The 12935-nt window shown below is 49.0% G+C and overlaps 1 protein-coding gene across 1 annotated transcript in view; it reads right to left on the reverse strand.

Annotated features, from left to right (window-relative positions):
* Positions 1-12935, reverse strand: part of LOC119380888 (basic proline-rich protein) — a 188822-nt gene that overhangs the window by 116196 nt on the left and 59691 nt on the right. Inside the window, exon 2 of the mRNA XM_049412809.1 lies at positions 470-711. Coding sequence (XP_049268766.1) covers positions 470-711 — 242 coding nt within the window. The remainder of the gene's footprint in view (positions 1-469; positions 712-12935) is intronic.

Here is a 12935-nt window from a genome sequence, read left to right on the forward strand (position 1 = left end):
CTAAAACATTTACTCCAACTTAACTCTACAAGTAATTACAAAATAACATAGACGTTTCGCCATCTATGCAAGTAGCATCCTCAGTGTATACACTGCCAACAAATGAGCGGAGGTTGCCCAGTCTACTACTAGTCACATACGTCCAATGGCGCACGATATCTTTTCAGAAATCAGCGGCAAGAATGCTGTTAATTTGAACAGTGATAAGGCAGAATTGATCGCGATATCGCTTCAAAGAAGCAAAGCGCCAGTGCCGAACAGAAAGTGCTAGTAACGCAGCGCCTTCTTCGCACGATTTTGTCAAGAAAAATGCATCGTGGTGCTTTTGTAGAGGAAATGAAGGCTCCTTTTGCCTCCAAGGTGGCTTCGCGCGATGTAATCCAGTGGAAACAAGGAATACCTTCCTTTTCATCCGTGACGAAACAGTTGAGTTTCGTTTCGAAGTTGGTGTGCGCTCCGTCAAACATACCTCGGCTCCGGTCCGTATTCTTCAGGCGTTGGCGTTGTCAGGTGTGGCACTGCTGTGGGGTCGGTGACCTCTGGTATGTAGTTCTGCCACCAAACCTTCCACCACTCGCCCGCTGGGCCTGTGGCTCGTGATCCTGTAGAGGCACGCTTCTGCAAGACGCGAGCCCCCGAAGCAGCAGGGATATGCTGCTTCGATGAACCTGCGCTCGCTCCAGCTGCCACCAGGACCACTGCGAGCAGCAGCTGCAGAAGAGCGAAAACCGTTCAGGAACGCAAACCAGACATGCACACTACTTGTGACACAACCTTAAGCTACTCCAATCGTGCTTAAATAAAAGTAACGTCATGAGAACAAGAACAGCAACACGTTTGCATCGCAAGACGTGACTTTCTGCCGCAACAGAGGCCACAACGGTGGTACAGTGGTCACGGTGCTCGGATACTGACTCGAAATTTGCGGGTTCGAACCCGGATGCGGTGGTCACAATTCCATCGAGGCGAAATGCTGGAGGCTCGCGTACTTAGATTTAGGTGCACTTTAAGGACCCGCGGTGGACGAAATTTCCGGAGCCCTCCACTACGGCGTGTCTCATAATCATATTGCCGTTTTGGCAGGTAAACACACAGACATTATTATTATTATTATTATTATTATTATTATTATTATTATTATTATTATTATTATTATTATTATTATTATTATTATTACAGTACACAAAACACGCTGCTGCTGGAGCGACGACGAGCTACCGGCATCCACACTTAGGGGCTTCGTCCATTCGCGGCTAGGTGTCGACTCTGTTAGATCTGGAGGTCAATAGCAGAAGGCTCCAGATAAATCTGTCAACCTGGGTTTGTTTAACATGCACCAATTTCACCTTAGTTTGAATCTTAAAGTTTAAGAAATGTAGTTTCTGTTTAGTTGCTTTTGATGCCTCCTTTTTGATATTAAAGGGACACTAAAGGCAAATAACAATTTATGTTAGAGTGAAAGCCCAATGTATGACAACTTCTAAAACGGCAATATTATCAACAGCAGTGCCCTACTTACCGAGAAATTAAGCTAAATGTATCACATGACGAGCGCCACGAGTGGGACATTTTCGAAGTGATCCCGATGACGTAGGGAAGTCGGCCTACAATAAATCACTAGTAATCAAACTAGCAGCAGTAAAAAAAGAACATTCCGAGCATCAAAAGACGTAATAAAATGCTGTTTGTTCGTTTCCGCTTGATTCATGGAAAACAAAACCTCCGTGGCGTTGCCATGGGGAACGGCGCGCGTGGTTCAAAGGTTCCGTTTTCGCCGAGCTGTGCCTCGCCCGTCTCAGTGGTAGTTTCGGGATCGCGTACTGCCGTGCGTGTTTTGCGTGCTCGTGAAGGTCGCTCTGACAGACAGTTCGACAAAATGCCGCATGCGTGTGATATTGCCGGATGCCCGAATGGTGCACAACGCCAGTGCTGCAGCAAGGAAACCGGTGTGTCTTTTCACTGGGTGCCGCGGAATGAACCCTTACGCTCGAAGTGGCTTAGTGTCATGCCATTGCGCCAGTGTGCTAAACAGTCAAAACCTCTGCGCGTGTGCTCGCTGCACTTTCGTACTGAGGATTACGAGACCAACCGCAACTTGGTGACGGCTTTGAATGTGCCCATCCGAGCAAGTCTTTGCCGCAGCGCCGTTGTTGCTACTGTGGGTCCCGCTACTTCCGCTCGGCTGCTACTAGTGTCGGCGGCCGCGCAGTAAAAGCAGGCAACGTTGGGCATGGCAGCAGTGACGTAGGAGAGTCGTATTTTCAGGCGGGAGATTTGAAGCGCGCTAACGCGATGCGGACCACTAAAAACGTGATTTTATTTCAAAATAAGCACTTCCTTGGCACAAAAGCAGCGCTACGAGGTTTCTGGACCGCTATTTCAACAATCAACATCGACTTAATATTTGCCTTTAGTGTCCCTTTAAGTGCTTGTGTATAGAAGTTGGCTGTGTGTGCGTTTTCAAATGAAGCAGTTAGAAGTCAGCATGTCATTTCTGTGTTCCTTTGTCGACGACGTTTTCGTTCGCACTGCACCTGCTTTGTTCAAGATATGTGCCCGTGAGTGGATTATTCTCCCGCTATCGCTTAGCCCAATTAGTCCTCTGTGGCTAGAAACGGAACCTGGGCTAGAACGGCTAGGGGAACCAACGAACTTCTTTGACTACGAATTCAGAAATTCCAAAAAGATGCAAAATTGACATATTTCGTAGGGATCCATCGTGAAGGATTCAAGCACAAGAGAACCATAGACGCGAAATGAGGACTATTGACTTAGTGCCGCACTGTGGCGAAAGACAGGTACATAGAAAACTCATCTGCGCATGCTCAGAAATGGCAGCGGTACCCGTAAATCAGGCACATGTGTTGGTCGACATGAGAGATAACAATATAAACAATCAATTCTATTTCCGTGTAATTTAATTGAGGCCTGGCTCATGCATTCATTTTAATACTGATGGCACATGTTTCTCTTTTCATTGTGAAAGCGTTTCACAGGCTCAAACTGATACTCGTCTTATCGGAAGGCCCAGGCCATGCCTGAATGCCGTCGAACATTCTCGAGTGTTTTCCCATGTTGTTATCGCATTCTGCGCACAACACGTGCGGTTCAGTTTATTCTGGAACTTGCGCCAGCACCAGTGATAATGCTAGCGCACGCATGAATGCCGACGTGTTTCGCCCACAGAGCACATTATCGACGACCGCGGTCACCGCCGTTATTATACACGGAGTGTTCATTGCTTTGGGGGCCACAGGTTGGGGCCACAGGTTTGGGGCCACAGGCCCAATAAAGTTGTCCTCACCGGCTTGACTGCTGCAATGTTCACGGTTAAAAGTGCGTTATACTAGTGACATGTCAAGACTCCATTGCGTCTATTCATTCTTGTGTCTGTGTGACAGTCCGCATTCGTATAGTTTAGGCGTGTATTTGCAGCCGCGACGATGCAAAGAAGGCTGAGACGTCTTCAGTGCTGTACCTCGACGTATCCGTAGCTGCTGAAAAGATTATACATGACATTTATTCGGAATTTCGTAAAATTATTCACGTGTTTTACGAAGCGCAGGAAGCTCACTTGAAAGCTATTAAAGACGTCATGTGAATGTACAGTCGTGATGAACACTTTTTGCAGAAAAATTGTATTTGTAATTTCCACTTTAACTTTGATTCTTAATCGATTGAAGGATTCCTTTCGCAGAAGTAAAACGTTTAGAGGATGTTAGGCCAGAGTGAAATTACCAGCAAAAATCGAAGCCTAGCATCTTTCGTTGGGCCGCTGAGCGGGTCTCATGCTGAAAGCGCGTGTCTTCTTTTTTTTTTATTCCTCAGCAGCGCCGCACGGCTCATAACACCCAGCGGCTCGCTCGTGTTGACCGTTTTTCCAAAAATGGCTGCATCAAGGGGACGTGTATGACTGCATAATCGCGGAGGATTTACCGGCTGGTGTAATACTTGGCGGCGTGGCTGGCGATGCACCTCTGCCCGTATTCAGCGCCTCTTATTCGACCACTACGGGTCAAAGAGCACTGCAAGCAAGCAAGCAAGCCAACGGTGCATTTCGAGAAAGAAGCGCATCGTAGCAGGCATTAACGACGAAGCTGTGCAGACACGACTGTTAAAGAATAATAATAATATCTCGGGTTTAACGTCCCAAAACCACGATATGATTATGAGAGACGCCGTAGTGGAGGGCTCTGCAAATTTCGACCACCTAGGGTTCTTTAACGTGACCTAAATCTAAGTACACGAGCGTCAAACATTTTCGCCTCAATCGAAAATGCAGCCGCCGCTGCCGGGATTCGATCCCGCGACCTTCGGGTCAGCAGCCGAGCGCCATAACCACTAGACAACCGTGGCGGGGCCAGACACGGCTGTTGCAGCCGGACTTGACGCTACACATGGCGAAGAAAACCTTTTTTACGATAGGGGTGACGAGCAAGGATAGGCGGGTGATTTCGATGGTGCCCGCGCCTTTCGTCGCGCCGACCAATGCTGCGTCACGTGGTTCCTCGAAGCTGAGGCGGGAAGAAACTTCCGTTGTGTGCTTTCGCCGCGTCGGCGAGCATCGGGCGACGCTGTGCCGTCACCTGAATAGTGTGTGGTACAACTGTAAGCTCAAGGGCCATCTTTCTCGTGTGTGTAGGGGAAGCAAAATGTTGCCAACACCAAAGGACCGGCGCCACCGTCTGAGAAGAAAAAATCAGTGCACGCCGTGAACGACATCGTGTGTGCCGGAACTGAAAAGCGACTGGATGCGCCCCAAGTGCGCGAAATGTGGAAGCTGAAAGGGACTGGTGGCATTCAGCCGTTCCGTCTCGAAGTTTCTGTGAATGGAATTTCGCTGCTGATGGAACTTGACACGGGTGCGAGTGTGTCCGTTGTCTCGGAGGACACCTTTCGGCGCAAGTTTCACTCTGCACGCTTGTAACCGTCAATGATCCTATTGAGAAGCAATTCTGGTGAGCTGACTCCTGTCCAAGGGACCCTCCGTACGGCTTGGCAGTCACGAGTGCGACGAACTGCTATACGTCGTCTCCAGCCGCTGCCCATCCCTCATGGGGCGGGGCTGGGTGAAAGGACAGGGGATTGAACTGTGCAGCGCGATAGGTGTGAACGAAGTTTCGTCAGTTCAGGATGTTATTACTGAGTACCGCAATGTTTTCGATGATGAGCTGGGGACATCCAAGGGCATCGCTGCAAAGATCACCCTCCAGGATAATTCCTGGCCCAAGTTTTTCAAACTTCGCCCTGTTACTTTCGTGATGCTCGATCGTGTCAATGAAGAGCTGCTCTGCATGGAACGCGCAGGTGAGCTGCGACCTGTGAAGACCTCCGAGTGGACCGCGCCGATAGTGCCCATATTGAAACGCAACGGGAACATTCTTATCTGCGAGGATTTCAAGGTCATAGTTAATCCCGTGAGTGTACCAGATAATTACCCGATACCTCGTCTTGGGGACTTGTTCGCCAAGCTAAGCGGTGGAGAGGAATTCAGCAAACTCGACGTGAAGAATGCCTATTTACAAGTTCAGCTTGCTGATGAGTCAACTAAGCTGGTAAAGATCAACACACCGAGAGGCTTGTACCAGTACACCCGCTTACCATTCGGTGTAACCTCAGCGCCTTCGATATTCTAGGGGGAAATTGACAACCTTCTGCATGGGCTGAGACACGTTGTTGTGTATTTCGATGACGTTTTGGTGACGGGACGCAGCGACCAGGATCACTTGGCAAACCTGGCCCGAGTGCTAGGCCGCCTTAAGGAGGTTGGACTGAAGCTGAAGATGAACAAGTGTGTGTTCCTTGCCCCACAAGTCGAATACCTGGGCCATGTCGTTACGTCTGCGGGGTTCCACCCAAATCCAAAGGAAACTGAGGCTGTACAAACAGCGCCCAGACCAAGTGACGTCAAGTCACTGCACAGCTGCCTTAAACTAGTGAACCGGAGGTTCCTACCCGATTTATCCAACGTGTTGCATCCTCTAAACCAACTGCTTGGAACCAAGGCACCATGGGTGTGGGGAAACGCCCAAGAACAAGCTTTTCGGTAGAGCAAGGAGCTACACGCATCGGCAGCAGTTCTGGTGCACTACGATCGCAAGAAGCCCCTGGTGCTGATCTGCGATGCGTCACCGCGATGAATACGGCACTGAACGGCTGGTGGCTTTTGCGTCGAGGAGTCTCGCGTCAGCTGAGCGCAACTACAGCCATTTGGACAAAGAAGCTCTCGCTGTCGTGTGCAGAGTGACCAAGTTTAGGCAGTATGTATGGGGACGACAGTTCTAGGCGGCCACCGGTCACAAGCCTTTGCTTTGCTTGCTCGGCCCTGACAAACCTCTGCCTGAGAAATGCTCGCCGCGAGTGCTGCGCTGGTCACTGATGCTGGCCGCTTACAGCTCCAAGATTAATTAAGTACAGACCCGGATCGAGCATCGCGAACTCTGACTGTTTGAGTCGACTGCCGCTGCCTGTTTCTGAACACACCGTCGAGCAGCCGGCAGACGAGTTCATGCTCCAGGCTGCGTATTCCAAGGTCTTCGTGCCGTCTGCTGTGACTGAGGCGACCTCCAAAGATCATGTGCTGGCAAAGTTTCGTGAAGCACTGTAGGCTAGGAAAGAGCTGCGGGAACCTGTGCTAAAACCGTATGCCCATCGGAGTACGCAAATGAGCGTGCAAGAAAATTGCATCCTTCTAGACTCACGCGTGGTGGTTCCTACTGCCGTGCAAATGCTGCATGTGCTCCATCAAGTCCATGCTGGTATTTCAAAAATGAAAGCGGTGGCTCGTAGCCATGTGTGGTGGTCTACCCTGAATGAAGATATCACTAATACAGTGCGTCGGTGCCGCGTGTGCCAGGAGAACCAGAGAGCCGCGCGGCCAGTAGCAATGACGCCGTGGCGGTTCCCAGAGAGGCCGTGGTCGCGAATTCACATTCACTTTGCCGGGCCTTTAAGGAATCGGTACTTGCTGATTGTGACTGATGCGTATTCAAAATGGTTAGACGTCGTTCCTGTGACCACACCATCGGCAGATGCCGCCATTCCATACTTGCGGACCATCTTTAGTACCCATGGGTTGCCGGCCGTAATCGTGTCGGGTAATGGGTCAGCATTCGTAAGTGCCAGTTTCAAGAAATTCCTCCAGCGAAATGGCATTAAGCGTGTGTTGACGCCACCCTATCACCCGGCATGGAATGGTGCTGCGAGCGGGTAGTACAAACAATCAAGGCGAAGCTGTAGAAGGCAGTGGGTGGAAGCTTCGACTGCCAGCTTGCCCGCATCATTCTGAACTACAGATCAACGCCGCAGCCGCATGAGACCACGTGATGCTCACCGGCCGATTGATGATGGGACGCAAGCTGAAGGCAGCGTGCATCCCGACATGAGGTCCAGAGTCCTGACAAGGCAGTTAAAGCAGAAGGTAGCGCATGAGAAGAACATCCACCCGACGCCGATTGCGCAAGCAGGGGACCCCGCCTATGCGAGAAACTTTCGAGACGGTCCCCTCTGGGTTCCTGTGACAGTGGCTACTACGTCGGGCGACCACATCGCTGATGTCACAGAGCGGGATGATCGACTCTGCAGGCGACATCAAGAACACCTGCGCCCTAATTTCACCGCACCTGACGCGCCTCCGGATGCTGTGGCAGAAGCACAGGCCTGCCCACGAGGTAGGAGTGAACATGACCAACAGGCCTGTGCTGGGCAACGGCATCTGAACGCGAACTGTGAGGACGGAGCTGTACAGCACGAAACTCAACCTAGGGAGGGCCCAGCGCAGGACGTGCTAGATGCTTCAGCGCTATCTACGTCTGAACCGCAATTGCAACCTGAAATTATGCCAAAATTTTGTTGTAAACCTCAGACTTCGGCCATGCGTGCTGAACTGTCCAAGGACAAACTTAGCCGTTTCTTCGTCGCGTTTTTCTCCTAAATGCTTAATACTCTCTTTACTGCAGTACAATCCGTTCAACATTTCTTTTGCAGTTTTGTACTTCCTGCAAATTGTCATGTTCAATGTACCGCTCACGTCTGCCCAAAGTCTGGCATTCAGACTGGCAGTATTTTCTTAAATGAATGAATGAATAAACGATGGATGTCAGTTGTCGCCTACCCTGTTTTGCCATGCAGTCGCACGCCCGTTCTGCCTCGTCTCGCATGACTATCGCCCGCGATCAACTGATTTCACTTCGTCTTACGCATTTTTGGCTGCGCAACCGGAGGTAACAGCGTGCAGCCGAAAAGCGCGAAATCCTGGTAGGCTCAACGCTTAGTGTTGGCATTGTCCACGTGTGAAGAAATAAGTAGCTAGGAGGCGACAGCGTCTGTAGGAGGGGTAGCGAAGGCAAGAAGGAAGCTGCTTGATTCGAAATAGTAGGCGCAAACAAGACGACGGACGACGGACACACACAGAGGGCACCTGGAGGTGCCCTGTGTGTGTGGCTCCCTTTTCGTCCGTCGTCTTCTTTGCGCCTGCTATTTCGAATCATGCAATACCAACACGCCCAGTTGCTCACTCTCACATCGAAACTACTTGCCCAGCCCTGCATACTGCCATTTTGAAACTGAGGATGACGACTTGGATAGAAGACAGCAAAAACTATGTGTGGTCCACGATGGCAATCGCCATCGTCCGTGCTACACAGAATGGACGGACCGAGCGTGGTCCCTTCCCTGCCGTTGCGGCAGACATCAGGTCGATTCTGCGAGCGCGTTTTCACCGTGAGCCGTAAGCAGGGTGAACCCTGGGCCGAAACAGCGTTCTATGCGAACGCTATATTCAACAGTTCACGATGTGGAGCCCACGCGACCCCTATTACCGATCGGTCGTAGTCAGCATAAGCATGTGTACGATCAGAGCGAGAGAAATCCTTGCAATCGTTTACAGTTGTGTAACTGGTCTTGTACATATTCAGTTTACCGTCAGTTTAACGCCTCCAGTATTCTTCCTTTAGAATTATTCTCATACCGTACCTACTCAAGGTACGGTATTCATTGCTTCCACGGTCATAAAGTTATAATGTTGTGAAGAGGTCCCACAGTACAAAAATACCCACTACGCCAAGAATTACGCCAATTGAAGCTGTTCTTGTTACATCACAGCAGCCGGCCTTATTCAGCGTGATCCAGAGAACACGAAAAAAATATGAAGATAGGCAACAAAGACGGGTTCAAACTCTAGCACGATGGCCGCTGGCACAGCAGACAAGGTGACGCAGACTCTTCTCAGAGCCTTCGTGAGTTTCGGGCTCTTTGATGAGCAATGAGGGATTTTCTCAACGCCACACTTAGACTGTGCCGCACTGCGAAGGAAGCACAAAACACGGGATCTTGCCAGGATAACCACGCTACGCGTTTTGTCGAATTTAAAGTGGCTGTTGTTTAAATAATTAAACTCAAGGCACCGCGTATGCCTACATTTTGGGCCTCTTTTCCGCGCCCTCCACTGCGCATGAGAAGCCCGGGCTCTCGGCAAAACACGACAGGCCTGCGCGGAGCGCGCAGCACAGTCACAGCGAAAGCTGGAAGAGCGGCCTTTCTAGAGCCCGTTCTAAATTCTCTTGGGAAAACTAATACGAGTACACATGCAAGGTATCAAAAACGCCACAAATAATAATTTTTGTGAAGTAGGGAAGCACCCACTATGCCGTTACTCGTCTTTCTGCGGATAAGCGAGGTACCGCTACACACTTGTAAGGCATTATGTGCATTTTGTTGATGGTGCATGTGACTGATGACGATGAAGAATTATGGTAGAGCATTTTGTAGTGGGTGGGAAGCTTTAAAGCACACACTCGTTGCGCAGTTAGCATTGTGTAACGCCCGGTTGTTATTTTACTCTTCTGCCACGCTATATTACACATGTTAGCGAGATTCCTTGCCCGACATGACTCCTGTATAGGTTCTTTTTTGCAAACGAGGTTTAAGCACTAGCGTGGTTCTGTGGTGGAATACTCGACTGCCACGTAGAGGGCCCGGGTTCAAACCCCATTCGATCCTGGGTATTTTTTGTTTCTTTCATCACATCTTATTTCTCGCGATATTGCTCACTACCCCACTGCCGTTTGGATCTGATAAGAGCTTTCGCTGTAAAATGAGGGCTGTTATCCAAAAACGCGCACTGCACTAGCTTCTGTGCAAAAAGGGAGGCGCACACAAAGCGTTACTAGTCTTCTCCTGCAGGCGTTATTCCGTGCATTAGCGTCGTAAAAGTTCAAGTATAGAGTAGTTGTGGTGCTCCCTCTGGTAAAAGCCCTCAAAATATGACTTTAAAGCGCGTCAAGAGCACGAGCGTGACGCGCAGCCGTGCAGGCAGGAATTCGTCTCTCGAGGAAGCACGTTTGTCGCTTCGACGAATTCGGCCTAGCCTGCGGACTTCCCACATTCTTTCCGACATCGTGACTCGAATTGCAGGATAGCCAAGAAGGAAGCGATAATACACACAGCCGTCGCCCGGGGTACAGTATCGCGCTGCCCTCTAAAACGGGCTTTTGACCGTCAGAATGTTTTCACGTCTTCACAAGACGTCTTGTTGTTCAACTAAATATGCATGTTCGCTGCAGCTAATGATCTTAAAAAATAATGGAGAACTTATGTGCGTTGGAATACGGAGGACGACATTAAGTCAAAGTCAAAGTTTATTTCACCAGAACATTCTGGAAGTGTAAGCTGCTGCCGACAGTGTTACGTTCCGGCGCCCGTGTCACGAAGCGTCTTCACTTCGTGACAGGGACAAGTCATGATATGAGTCACAGTGCGGAGCTAAGCGTAAAAGTGATCGTTTTGTATGCTTGTGCTCTGAAGTGAACCGTGCGTTGCCGGTTATCTAGAAACTCATCTGCAAAACCAGTCTTTTCGACTTCGTAGACGCGTGGCGTGTTCCGAGCTTTCCTTCCATGTTCGAACGTTCATTCGGTGAGAGAAATCGGATGACTTAAGAAAATATACGTGTGTCGTGAAATGGGGACACACCTGATTGCACTTGGTCTATAAATGCAAATTTAGGCCTGCTAAATTATCGCGTGTTGAATATTGGTGGACAACCACCGGGACTCATAAGACTTATCTCTAGATTACACAAAATGAAAAGCTTCACACTGGGAGCACGAAACAGCTTCCGCGAAAGCTACTCGGTTCATGGTGGTGCCAAAACATGCAAGCTGGCTGCACCCGCGGCATGGCAGGTGAGAACTGAAAGCATCCTGCGAATCACTGCAAAATTGTCTTTTCCGGTAGATTCATGTAAACAGAAACGTTTGAATCACTGACCAAAAATTTGAGCAAATGTATGCGGTAGTTGTACTTCTGGAATAATTTCATAAAAAAGTTTCCTAGCAGTTCACCCTTGTTGGTAAGCTGTGATAACATTAATAAATCCGGTAAAATATAAAAAAAGAAAAAAAAACGGGCCTGCGCGGAACACGCACCACAGTCAGAGCGAAAGCTGGAGTAACGGCTTTTCTAGAGCCCGTTTTAAACTCTCTTGGTGCGGCTACTGCAAGTACAGTCTCAAGGTACTCACTACGCCATAAATTATCATAATTTTGCGAAGTAGGGAAGTATCAATCTAACCACTATACCATAATTAATCTACAGAGAAGCCAGGTACCCACAACGCGTTGTTGAGCTATTATGCAGATGGTGATGATACTGTGGCTCCGATGAAAAATTATCGCTGAGCCTTTTGTAATGGTTGTTAAGCTTTGAACAACCCACTCGTGGCGCAGTTCGCAATGTGTGACGCCTGGCATTATTTTACTCTTCTTACACGCTGTATTACATCTGTTAACGTGATTCCTTGCCCGACATGACGCCTGTGTAGGGAATTTTTGCGAAGAAGTTTCAAGCACCGGCGTGGCTCTGTGGTAGAATACTCGACTGCCCCGCAGAGGGCCCGGATTCAAATGCCGATCTAACGGTATTTCTTTTCACTTTGTGCGCGATAGCTTTGTGACCCTGGTGGCGGTGGACAACTACGCCACCAAAATTAGCTGTTGTGATCTCATAACAGTTTCCGAGGTAAAAAACAAACTTGGCCGTACTTTGTACACCCACCTTAACTCATTCTGCGGTTCGCAGCAGTTTTTTTAAGTGCGAAGCATTTTTTAGCGAACCCTGAACACTATAACCGTTTCTATCTATCTATCTATCTATCTATCTATCTATCTATCTATCTATCTATCTATCTATCTATCTATCTATCTATCTATCTATCTATCTATCTATCTATCTATCTATCTATCTATCTATCTATCTATCTATCTATCTATCTATCTATCTATCTATCTATCTATCTATCTATCCGCCTACGTCTGGGCGCGCCCTCATGGTCGCCTCCTTAACTTGACATATACCAAAATTGGCATTGGAGGGCATGAGTGTATGGCGACTGTAATGGACAGATTGTGATATGAGTAACGTGACGTGCCTGCCACGTACGTCATGAAGCCGTTTCTCGCATTCACGTAGGGCGCATAGCCGCATACCTCGGCCCGTAGAGTACGGGTATGCACCATATGTGATTCACTGTCTACATCAACCCAGGAGTGCCTTAATAGACTGGCAGTCTTGAAGCGGCAGCGTTAAGTAGCCTGTGTCATAGAAAATCCGGTGCCGGTGACACAAGGAATAAAACATCACGACGCGAGCCGGAATCGAACCCAGACATTCTGCGTGGCAGTCAAGTATTCTACCACAGAACGACGCTGTACTTGAAAATCTTAAAAAAAAATCATATTCAGGCGTCATGTCGGGCTCACATCAATTGTGGTTGAAGTGTTTGTTATGCGCTTTTATAACAAAGTAATAAACAATAAGCACATACTTCTGTGACTCCTGTCCTCCACGGATTCCCCGCCTCCGCACGTCTTGGACACGTGATATCATTTTAACATATGGCGTAGTAGCGCAAATTCGACGGCGACGAAGAGGACAAG

The sequence above is a fragment of the Rhipicephalus sanguineus genome, chromosome 1 (assembly GCF_013339695.2).
Source record: "Rhipicephalus sanguineus isolate Rsan-2018 chromosome 1, BIME_Rsan_1.4, whole genome shotgun sequence".
NCBI classification, from domain to species: domain Eukaryota; kingdom Metazoa; phylum Arthropoda; class Arachnida; order Ixodida; family Ixodidae; genus Rhipicephalus; species Rhipicephalus sanguineus.